Genomic DNA, 12,370 nt, shown 5'->3' with positions numbered 1-12,370 from the left:
TGGGTTGATGGGGTCTTTAACTGAACCAAGAGAATTTTTAATGGTCCTCGGAGGTTTGAACGAAGAGGAAACATTATTCTGCCTAAGGATATGGGCAATCCTATCAGTGGTCCCTTGGATGAATGGAGATGAACCTTGGAGATAGGATCCATACAAGCAACTTTAACTCTAAATTGTTTACAGGCCCTTTGAAAGGCCTTGAAGCTCTGAGTTCTATTGTACCCCTTATTTATAAAAACTTCAAGGAGATGAGATTTCTCCTGCTCTAGGTGGTTTTCATCAGAGATTCTCAGAGCACAGGTAGCTAGGGTGCTGAGAACGTCGAATTTTTGAGCAAGAAAGTGATGAGAACTAGCATGAAGATATTGTTTCGTGTGAGTTTTTTTACGAAAGACTTGGTGAGAAACAGAACCATCATCCATTCTAGCAAGGAGAATGTCAAGGAAAGGAAGGCATCCGTCAACCTCAACTTCCATCGTGAACTTGATGGACTCAGATTGGGAATTAAGGTGGTCTAGAAACAGATCCAAATTTTCCCGACCATGGGGCCAGATGACGCAAGTGTCATCAACAACCCTCTTCCATTTCTTAGGGCGAAATTGGGCAGAGGCTAAGGCCTTGGTCTTGAAATATTCCATAAAAAGGTTAGCAACAATAGGTGAAAGAGGGGAATGACCTTATAGTGAAAATTACCATATCTTTTATGCCATAGCTCATTAGGAGAGATTTCCATATGAACTAGGGCTTGAGGAGGTGGTGTAATGACTCTATACAAACTTCCTTCACGAACTCCAATAACCCTAGCTTTATCATTACTTTGAATCTCTTCCCCAAACCAAGACCTTTCCATCAACAAAAGCAACTCTATCCCTTTATTTTCTAACCAAGAAATTGAAAGAAAATTCTTTTTCAAACCTGGAACATATAATATGTTCTTGAGATGTAGTTTTGCTCCATTCTCCAGCGTCAAAGATGTTGATCCCAGGCCTCTAACAACATAGCTGTTGTTGTCTCCCAATTCCACTGCATGGGAAGATGGTTCCTTAGATAGAGTTCGTAGTTGTTTACTTTCCCCTATCATATGCCTTGATGCTCCACTGCCAATGATCCATGCATTATCATCATTAAGTGAACCTGTAAGTGCAAGTAAGATCCCTTGACTTTTGACATTGTTGAATAAGTAGTAGACAATCTTCTTGATCCATCTTCCTGTAGAATTGAATCCCATTCTTATCATAGAGGAAGTAATCATTTCCTTCAAGTCAACGAAGTGATCTTCAATCTTCTGCAACCTTACCTCTAATACCATGTGGAGAAATCAATGCTAGTAGAATTACGATTAGATTTCTTTCTTGATAATTACTCGTGAATTATGTTGGCTTCTTTTACTTATTTGTTATATTATCTGTCATCAAGCAATTACCAAATTATGTGTGCATGAAGATTACAAAAACACAAGACATAAGATGTAGGCACTCTGCCAAGGAAAAATGCCTATCTAGGGGAAGACCCAGTCAAAAGGTCATTTAGAGAGTAAAAGGAGAAGAGAAGAGAGAAAGATCAATTCATTCTTTCATGAGCATTTGAGAGAAAGAGAAGAGAGAGCAAGGAGGAAATTTCTGAGCAGTGAGGAAGTGAAGGAGAGTAGCAAGAAGACATTTTAGCAAATCTAGGTAGCAAGTTAGCAACATTTATTGGCACGCATCTCAAGGCAAAATCATACAGCAGGAGAAAGGCACAAATATCGAGGAAGAGGGACAACAGCAAGGGGACGAATTTCAAGGCTATTTTGGGCATGAATTTCCAGGCAGCCGTATTGTGGAAATCCGTACAGTTCGTATAGTCTGTACAACAAGTTTTGGGCATGTTTTTCGAGGCTGGCCGTACATCATTTAATGTTGTTCTATTGCTAGAAAATTTCTATTTTGGCTGTTTGCTGATTGGCACAATTTTCGAGGTGGAGTGCAAGCAAGGAAATCGAGATAAGTTGTAATTTGTACTGTGTATTTTAGTTTCTCTGTAAAAGCATTTTTCAAAAATAAAGAAGAGCTCTCAAACTAGTTTTTCCCAAGAGTTGTAGGGGGTTTTCCCTGGGTCACATTGACCAAAAATCATTGTGTTATTTTCTGTGGCTGTCATAGTTTTACTATGTTTTATTTCTGCAATTTCAGCAGTTGTGAAATCTTTAAATTTGTGTTTTCAGAAAATATTGTCATTTCCAGATTTTAGAATTTTTATCATGCAAACAGCAGAACAAGGAGAAGGACTATTCCAAAGTCAAATGTTGGAATTGTCAAAAGTTGGGACACTACGCTGTTGTGTGTCTGGAGAAGAAGAACAAGAAAGGGAAAGACAAACCCATGGCAGCTTCTGCAGAGATAGAGAGCTTCTCAGAGAGCTTTGATCGGGGGTTTGGGTTCATAGCTCGTGAAGCCACTAGGGCAGGGTCACCTGCCATACAGGTTCAAAGGGAGTGTGCATTCCCTGCTACTAGCAGAGCATCTTCTAGGATTTGGTATGTTGACGGTGGTGCTTCCTGCCACATGACAAGAGTTAGAGACTACTTCTCAGAGCTTTCAGAGGGTGATACTAATATGGAGGTAGTACTTGGTGATGACAATATTGTTAGAGCAGTCAGTGTGGGGACATTGACATTTGATAGGGTACCTAAACCTCCCTTGAAAGTGTCAGATGTTCTATATGTGCTTGGAATGAAGAAGAACCTGATATCAGTGTTGCACACATCGCGATCGGGATTTAATCGGCGCCGGGAAAAAAGCGGAAAAAATCGTTAAAATCGGGAAAAAATCGGAAAAAAGCGGGAAAAAATCGTTTGGCACAAAAATATTCATTTTTTTTCAATTTTTTTAATATCTAAACCATCTACAACATAAAATAAATACATTGACACATAAATATGATAAAAAAACTAATATATAAGATGTTTAATATCATTTCTAGCGCTAAAATCACACATAACATTGAATCATGTCCTGAATAGTAAGTCCTGAGTCCCAAGTCCAACTCAGCCTCAAAATATCAACAAAAAATATGATAATGTATCTCATCATGTCATAATGTCATATACAATAAAATGAAAGTCTAATCCTATTGATTTCCTCTGCCCCTCTTGCGAGAAAATGGCACAACTTTCTCTTTCCCTCTAGATGTAGAAGCTGGTGCCTGTGGTGGTGGAAATGGCAGTGGAGTTTGACGTGCTCTAGAAGCTGAAGAACTAGTAGTAGCAGCTACAGGAGGCTGAGGTGGACGGAGACCACGTCCTCTACTGGTGGTAGTGGTAGCCCGGGTAGCCCGGGTAGGCGGTGTCACCTCCTCCTCCTGCTCCTCCAACTCCTCCTCCTCCTGCTCCTGCTCCTGCTCCTCCTCCTCCTCCCCCTCATCCTACACTAACCAATCCTCAGTGGGATCCATGAGAGGCCTCTCGGTCTCAACCCTCCATTCAGCAGTGGTGTCAATCCCATCCAATGAGATGGCTTCCGTATCAGGTGTCTTCTCTAGTTGTTTCACCCACAATCGAAGATTGTAGTAGACATAGACCATGTCATTAAGTCTATGGGACTCCAACCTGTACAAAGTTCATGAAATAATAAATTAATAATTAATAATTAATATTATAAAAAAAATATTGTTTAAAACTTTAATGAATTCAAAAATTTATTTGGAAATTTGCAATATTTTAAATGTTTAAGTGTTAACCTATTGCGCTTCTTGTTGTGTATTTTTTCAAATACACTCCAATTGCGCTCACATCCCGAGGAGCTGCATGTTTGGCTGAGGATGCGTACGGCAAGATTTTGCAAAAGGGGTACTCTGCCACCATACATCTTCCACCATGCGTCTACAACAAAATTACAAATAAAATTTTAAATAAACATAAGAAAAAAATGGAATTTGAAGAAACAATGAAATTTGAAACAAAGTTACAAAGTACATACTACAAACTAAAAAATACCTGGCATTTTAACCGTCCTATCAATGACAGCCATCTCAAAGCCAAATGTGCCACCTGACAACTTATATTGCTCAATTTGTCTAGAGATCTCCATACGTTCTTCTGGAGATCTCACCATCTTCTGGACACAGGTTAATAATCCTTCCACGACCTCAACATCAAAATTAAACCCACATGCATAAGAAAATGCAGGGTTCAGGAAAAGCCCAGCAGCATGAATGGGACGATGGAGTGTGTTGTTCCATCGCTCATCAATGACGTTCCATAGAAGGAGTTGTCTCTGGAACCCATCATCTCCCTTGTCATCATAGTAGGACCGAATGGCTTCTTTGGCCCTGTCCATGGCTTCATACAAATAGCCCATTGCGGGCTTCTCACCATCAACCAACCGAAGAACCTTTACCAAAGGTTCTGTAACAGCGCACACCTCCTGCACTCCCGCCCAGAAGTCTTCCTGGTATGAAACTAGTCTGCAGACGGCCTCTCCTTCTGGTTTGCGGCTCATTGACGAAGCACGCCACTCCTCTGAAAGAAACATTCTCTTCAAATCCCACATAGAATTCAAGAGGGATTGAAGAGATATGAAACTCGTCGCAAACCGTGTAATGGCGGGGCGCACCAACTCTTTGTTGTTGGTGCATTTTCTCATCAAGCTAAGCACAGATGTGTGATTGTAAATAAATTTTGTGATGCTTTTTGATGAGTCAACAACCTCTTTGACAAAGGGAATTTTCCCAATGTCCTCTAACATCAAATCAATACAATGGGCAGCACAAGGTGTCCAAAATAAAGCAGGATGCCTGTCCATAAGCATTCTACCAGCAGCAACATAATTTGCAGCATTGTCCGTTATGACTTGGACAACATTTTCTGCACCCACCTCCAAAATAAACACATCCAGCAAATCACATAAAGTTCTTGCATCTTTGATTTGATGAGTTGCATCAACAGATTTGATAAACATAGTCCCCTTGGGACAACTAACCAAGAAGTTTATAAGGGTTCTCCCCTTTTGGTTAGTCCAACCATCTGACATAACAGTGCATCCTGTTTGTGCCCATGATGCCCTAAAATCCTCCAATCTTTGGGTGCAGTCACGCTTTTCATCTTGAAGAAGCCGGCCTCTGAAATCATGAAGAGAAGGGAGTTTGTACCCCGGGCCAACACTGGCAATAGCATCAACAGTAGGTTGGAAAAATGGATTATTCCTTATAATGCTGAAAGGAATATCACTCTAGAGGAGAAATTTTGTCATCAACTTGTCAGCTTTTTCTTTTTCAGTTCTTTTTAGCATTGAACCAATAGTTGGTTGTGAACCAGGTGTGGTTCGAGGAACAAAATATGATGATGCAGCTACCGGATTGACTGACGCTGCAGTAGAACCAGTGCCACTTGGCCCACTTCCTTCAGCTGACCTTTTTAGTTGCCTTTTGAGTTCTTCTTTGGCCTCTCTAGTGTGCTCTAATTCTCCCAATGCTCTCATGGCTTTTTGGATAATTTCAGCATTTGTCTTTAGACAGGGCCCCACATCACGTCCAGGGATTTGTGCAAGGTGGAACTTCAACCTGTACACCCCCCCGAATATTTCCTTTCCACACAACTTGCAATACAAGTTTTGTCTATCATTCGGAGTTTTAGGGTCACCATATTCCCAGAAAGGATCCAATTTCCTTGGCATGTTTGTTTTTTAATTTTGAATTTGCAAACCTATGGAAAAATAAGGATTAGGAAATAGGAATTTAGGATTACATAAATGATAATACAAAATTACAAATTACAATTTAGCATTTGCAAAATTACAAGCTAATTATTTCCAAAATCCCAATTTCTAAACCCAAGTTACCCAACCAAATGCCAAAAAACAATGAAAATTCAAAAAAAATAAACAATGTTTAAAAAAAATGAGAAAATAAAAATAAAAAATTGGTTCTCATAGTCATAACAAATTACCCATCCCAAATCAATGAAAAATTTCAAAAAATTCTTTAAAAACAATGAAAACCAAAGTTTTTATAGAAGCAAAACCAAAAAAAATTAATCTACATACCTCTTTTATGGACAAATTGGTGATCTTGGCTTGGATTCCTCTTAAAAACGCTTCGATTCGCTCCCAAATCCGACGGAAACCCTTCAGCTCCTCTCCCTCACCTCTTCTCCTCCTCCTCCGCGCGGTGACAGCACAATGAATTAAAAAAAAATCGAATTTGCCATATAAAACCCCGCTGCCCGCGCCCTCCACGATTTTTTCACTAAAAATCGCGATTTTTTCGAAAAAATCGCGATATTTTCAAAAACTCGCGATTTTTTCGATAAAAATCGTTATAAAAAAAAGTGGCGATTTTTACACATAAAAATCGCGATTTGATCGGGTAAATGAAAAAATCGCGTTTTTCCGATAAAATCGCGATTTTAACAACACTGCCTGATATCCATCGTAGCACTTGAGGACAGAGGATATGATGTGTTCTTCAGCAGAGGGCAGGTGCTTATATATCCTAGGGGAACTCCAGCTTCTTCAACTAGAGAGATTGGTGTGCACCATGCCAAGGTGTACATGTCCTCATCCAGCCCCTGATGGCATTGAGTAGTAGCAACCGTGACAGGATCGACAACGAATCTAGCAGTTCAGAGTTGTGAGATTTGGCACCGCAGGATGGGGCACATGTATCATGGGGCCTTGAGTACATTGCGGGAGATCACCACTGGTGTGTTAGATTTCAGATGTGATCACCTTGATGTGTGCAAAGGATGTGTCATGGGGAAGTTTGCCAGATCCCCTTTTCCCAGCAGTGATAGCAGACGCGACCGGGATCCTTGACTTGATTCATACCGATGTGAGTGGTTGGATGTCTCATGTATCCTTGAGTGGCTATGAGTACAATGTTTTGTTCATTAATGACCACTCCAAGAAGACTTGGATTTATTTCTTGAAGACTAAGAGTGAGGTCTTAAAGGGGTTTCAAGAGTTCAAAGCTCTTGTGGAGACCCAGACAGGTAGGAAGATCAAGGTCCTCAGGTCAGACAATGGAGGGGAGTATACCCTTGGTGAGTTTGTTGATTTTTGTGCTGAGGTAGGCATTAAAAGGGAGTTCACAGTTCCTTACTACCCCCACTAGAATGGGGTTGCGGAGAGGAAGAATAGATCCTTTGCAGCGGTTGCCAAAGCCATGCTTCATGATTAGGGGTTACCTTTATTTTTGTGGGCAATGGCCTGCAACACTGCTGTGTACTTGCAGAACAGAGTCCACATCGTGCCTTGGGGAGTGTGACTTCGGAGGAGGCTGTTTTTGGGAAGAAGCTTGATGTTGGACACTTTCATATCTTTGGGTGCCTTACATATTCCTATGTCCCCAATGAGAACAGGACCAAGCTACAAGGGCATCTTTGTGGGTTATAGCGAGACCTCGAAAGCTTATCGGATTTATATTCCACAGAGGAAAGTGGTTCTTAGGCGTGATGTGAAGTTCGAGGAGGAGAGAGCTTTTAGGAGGTCACGGGAGTTAGAGTATCTAGAGTCACCAGACTCTCAGGAGCAACTAAGTCAGTTACGGGGATCCAGTGGTCAGGGATCAGGGGGTACATCGATTACAATGTTAGGTCCATCAGTGAGCAGTGGCTCTCAGAGTTAGGTGGGTGGTTCTTCGGGTAGCATGCAGGGCAGTCTGCAGAGCAGTTCATAGGGTAGTCCACTAATGGACAGTTTGCACGGTACTTCAGCATTTATAGGCACAGATTCAGGCATGAGGTCAGTTGGCAGGCCTTCAGGAGTTCAGGCTTCTGATGATGATGAGGATTCTTTCACTTTGGTGGGAGAAGTATGCTCAGGGAAGAGGAAGCCCAAATGGCTTCAAGATACCTTGTGCAAGGCCACATTAGTTGTTGGGCCAAAGAGACAGGTTAGAGAGAGTAAATCACCTGAGCGGTTTTGTAGTTACATGGCATTGGTAACAAGCATTGTTGACTCTGAGCCTTTTAGTTATGAGGAGGCAGCCAGCCAGCAGGTCTGGAGAGAGGCCATGATGGAGGAGTATTCTTCTATTATGAAGAACGATGTTTGGGAGCTAGTGCCAAGGCCTAAAGGTAAATCAGTTGTTACTTTCAGATGGCTCTACAAGATAAAGCATGTTGCAGATGGCAACACTGAGAAGTCCAAAGCTCGATTTGTGGCGAGAGGTTTATCACAGGTAGAGGGAGTTGACTATGATGAGACCTTCGCTCCCGTTGCTCGATATACATCTATTCGCCCCATTATATTGATTGCAGCAGAGATGGGTTGGAAGATCCACCAAATGGATGTGAAGACCGCATTTCTCAATGGCTTCATTCAGGAGGAGGTTTATATTGAGCAGCCGCAGGGCTTTGAGGTGCATGGAAAGGAGTCCCATGTATGCAGATTGAAAAAGGCACTCTATGGCTTGAAACAAGCTCTTAGAGCTTGGTACTCTAGGATTGATACATACTTGCAGCAGTTGGGTTTCACAAAGAGTGAGGCTACTCTGAACCTATACGTCATTGTGGTGGGTGAGGAGCCTCTCATTCTGGTGTTGTATGTTGATGACTTGATCATCGCTGTTGCAAAGAGACTCATTGAGGGCTGCAAGAGAGATTTTGCTTCAGAGTTTGAGATGAAGGATATCGGCTTGATGCATTATTTCTGGGATTGGAGGTGTGGCAGGAGGAGGGGCATTTCTTCCTGGTACAAGGGAAGTACATTGTGGATATCCTTAGCAGATTTCACATGGAGGACTGCAAACCCATGTCTACACCTATGATCACTAACTGGAAGAAGCTTCACGCTTCTGATTCCGAGTTGATGGATCCTACTCTATGTAGATCACTGATTGGTTGTTTGATGTATTTGGTCAACACTCGATCAGATATATGTTTTGCAGTTAACACTATGAGTCAGTTCATGTGTGAGCCTGAGAGAGTGCACTGAGTGGCTGCAAAACACATTCTTCGTTACTTGCAGGGGACTGTGGATTTTGGTCTAGATTATAGACAGGGTGATGGAGTGAGACTGGCAGGCTACACGGATTCAGATTGGGCAGGTTGTGCTTCAGATAGGAAGAGTACTTCCGGGTGCTGTTTTGGGTTGGGTTCAACAGTTGTGTCGTGGATCAGCTGGAAACAATAGTCAGTTGCATTGAGCTTAGTTGAGGCAGAGTATATGGCTGCTAGTTTGGCTAGTTGCGAGGCCATATGGCTTCATAAGATGTTGTTTGGTCTATTTGGTTAGGCATTGAGACCTTCAATAATTTACTGTGATAATCAGAGTTGCATAAAACTCACGGAGAATCCAATTTTTCATGACAGGTCAAAGCATATTGAGATCAAGTATCACTTCATTAGAGACTATGTCCAAAAGGGAGCTGTCAAGCTTGAGTACATTTCCACAAATGAGCAGGTAGCGGACATTTTCACCAAAGCCTTACCACAGGGCAATGATGTCTACTTCAAAAACAAGATGGGAGTGGTGAGGAACACTTTCCTCGGTAAGAGGGAGTGTTAAAATTTGGGTACCAGAGGACAAGTGGTTCCCTAAAGCTTTGATCTTTGGCCTAGGGAAAAGTGCCCAAATTTATTTTTTACTTTTCTCCTAAAGTGACTTTATAAGTGGTAAAGTCAATTTAATTTAAAAGTGAGTTTATAAGTGGTAAAGTTACATTCTAATTTAAAAGTGACTTTATAAGTGGTAAAGTCACATTCTAATTTAAAGGTGAGTTTATTAAAGTCAATGAAGAATTAGAAAGTGAAAAAGTGACTATGGAAATAAAAGGCTAAGTGGGTCTTTATTTAAGTGGGTGCGTTAAAAATAGACAGAGAGAATTAAATGCATATTTATTCTCATTCCTAGATCTAAATGAATCTCAGCCATTAGATCTTAGGGTAACCTAAAAGGTCATTTAGAGAGTAAAAGGAGAAGAGAAGAGAGAAAGATCAATTTATCCTTTCATGAGCATTTGAGAGAAAGAGAAGAGAGAGAAAGGATAAAATTTTTGAGCAACGAGGAAGTGAAGGAGAGCAGCAAGAAGACATTTCAGCAAATCTGGGCAGCAACATTTATTGGCACGCATCCCAAGGCAAAATCGTACAAAATGAGAAAGGCACAAATATCGAAGAAGAGGGACAGCAGCAAGGGCACAAATACATTCTAATTTAAAGGTGAGTTTATTAAAGTAAATGAAGAATTAGAAAGTGAAAAAGTGACTATGGAAATAAAAAGCTAAGTGGGTCTTTATTTAAATGGGTGAGTTAAAAAATAGAAAGTGAAAATTAAATGCACATTTATTCTCATCCCTAGATCTAAATGAATCTCAGCCATTAGATCTTAGGGTAACCCGAAAGGTCATTTAGAGAATAAAAGGAGAAGAGGAGAGAAAGATCAATTCATTTTTTCATGAGCATTTGAGAGAAAGAGAAGAGGGAGCAAGAATAAAATTTCTGAGCAGCGAGGAAGTGAAGGAGAGTAGCAAGAAGACATTTCAGCAAATCTGGGCAGCAACATTTATTGGCACACATCCCAAGGAAAAATCATACAACATGAGAAAGACACGGATATCGAGGAAGAGGGACAATAGCAAGGGCACAAATTTCAACGCTGATTTGGGCATGAATTTTGAGGTAGTTGTACTGCTGAAATCCGTACGATTCGTACAGTTCGTTTTGGGCATGTTTTTTGAGGCTGGCCATACGACATTTAATGTTGTTTTATTGCTGGAAAATTTTTGTTTTGGCTGTTTGCTAATTGGCATGATTTTCGAGGTAGAGTGCAAGCACGAAAATCGAGATAAGTTGTAGTTTGTGGTCACTGGAATTTTTACTGTGTATTTCAGTGTCTTTGTAAAGCATTTTTCAGAAATAAAGAAGAGCTCTCAAACTGGTTTTCCCCAAGAGTTGTAGGGGGTTTTTCCAGGGTCACATTGACAAAAAATCACTGTGTTATTTTTTTTGTGGCTGTCATAATTTTACTGTGTTTTATTTCTGCAATTTCAACAGTCGTGAAATCTCTAAATTTGTGTTTTTAGAAAATATTGTCATTTCCAGATTTTAGAATTTTTATCATGCTTGGATTTAAAACTAAATGTATGGAGTGATAAGGAAAACTAATAACCAGAGTGGGGGTTGAAATTTCTTCACCTAGTAGCAGCAGCACTTCGACCCTAGCAACTTCGACTTGGCAACTTCTGGCATCAACAACAACATTGAATTTGACAAGGAGACTTTGATCTCCTAAACTAGCCCACACGAGAGAGAGAGAGAGAGAGGGATACCAAACCTTCAATTGTGTCCTTCCCTTTTCGACCAAACTCACACTCCTTTTAGCCTCCTTCTTCATCTTCGCACTTCTTCCTAGCTTCCGACTTTAGATATCAAACTATGTGTGAGAGAGTGAGATACTCAAATGAATTCGAACTGCCTTGCATATATAGCCTTCCAATGATGTCAAATTGCCTTCCTTGAGGCTGACTTGGTTTGGAGGTTACATAATTCATCTTTGACTCAAAAATAATTTTTTTTACATCGTTTGAAAGCCCAAGAAGGGTCTCATAAAATATATAATGCCTCTAACGACACTTTATTAATCCTAGGAGTCCACAAGGGGACTTTGACTAATAAAATGATGACCCAAGCATGAAACCCATGCTTTAATAAGTTATTGTAACAATAATAAAAGTTATTTTGACAAATACATTTTATGAAGACCGAACGTGGTTACATTTGTCAACAAGCACTGCGGAAGATAAACTGGAAACTGAAAAAATACTGGCACACACAAAAAAATATAACATTATTATTTTTGGACAAAAGTCCTCGGAAAAACCCAATGCGGGAAAACTAGTGCAACAATTTAGGGCTTTTATTATTAAGTAGCATTATTAAACTTTAGATTTAGATTCTTGCTCCAGTGGCGACTCCACTCAATCCAAATTTTGCAAGAGTCTCTACTAGGAGAATTCCAGTGGTTTAGTTGTTGAAGAATCTAGGGCATTCAGAATTACAAAGATTCTTCTTAGCATGATAACAATTTGTGAAGTGTTTTTATATTTTATCTTAACTTGATCTTCTTGTCATTATTAGTGTGTATATGTTAGCTTCATCAAACTGCTATCAAAACAAAAGAGACAAGAACACAAAGTATATGGCTTTTTGCCAGGGCCAAAACCTCTCCCTCTTGGAGAGGAAAACCCACGCAAAATTCTTCTTATAGAAATCTCATTGACGAATGCCAGGACCAAGACCCTTGACTCAATATGCCTCTCCAAGACCAAGACACCAATCCTTTCCTCTGCCATTGATAAGATCATCATCTGCACCATTGAAGACATTACAACTGCATCACTAAGATCACTGAGATCTTCATTATTGCATCTTTATTATTAGTAACATCTGCAC

General features: G+C 40.4%; 2 protein-coding genes across 4 annotated transcripts in view; one reads left to right on the top strand and one right to left on the bottom strand.

Moving 5' to 3' along the window:
• LOC149235370 (endoribonuclease Dicer homolog 3a-like) overlaps positions 1-12,370 on the top strand; it is a 421,567-nt gene that overhangs the window by 355,195 nt on the left and 54,002 nt on the right. The gene's annotated exons all lie outside the window — the stretch shown is intronic.
• On the bottom strand, positions 3,443-5,621 carry LOC149235371 (uncharacterized). Its single transcript, XM_089461371.1, has 2 exons — positions 3,718-5,621; positions 3,443-3,586 (listed from the first exon to the last, which is right to left on the bottom strand). Exon 1 carries the CDS (start codon positions 5,007-5,009, stop codon positions 3,963-3,965), a length of 1,047 nt encoding a protein of 348 aa, XP_089317497.1. The 5' UTR covers positions 5,010-5,621; the 3' UTR covers positions 3,443-3,586; positions 3,718-3,962.

Source organism: Pinus tabuliformis, chromosome 8, assembly GCF_031772625.1.
Source record: "Pinus tabuliformis cultivar Carrire ecotype Pingquan chromosome 8, CPIR1, whole genome shotgun sequence".
Classification (NCBI taxonomy): domain Eukaryota; kingdom Viridiplantae; phylum Streptophyta; class Pinopsida; order Pinales; family Pinaceae; genus Pinus; species Pinus tabuliformis.
The sequence above is the reverse complement of the archived record's forward strand: the minus strand, read 5'-3'. Positions and strand labels throughout refer to the sequence as shown.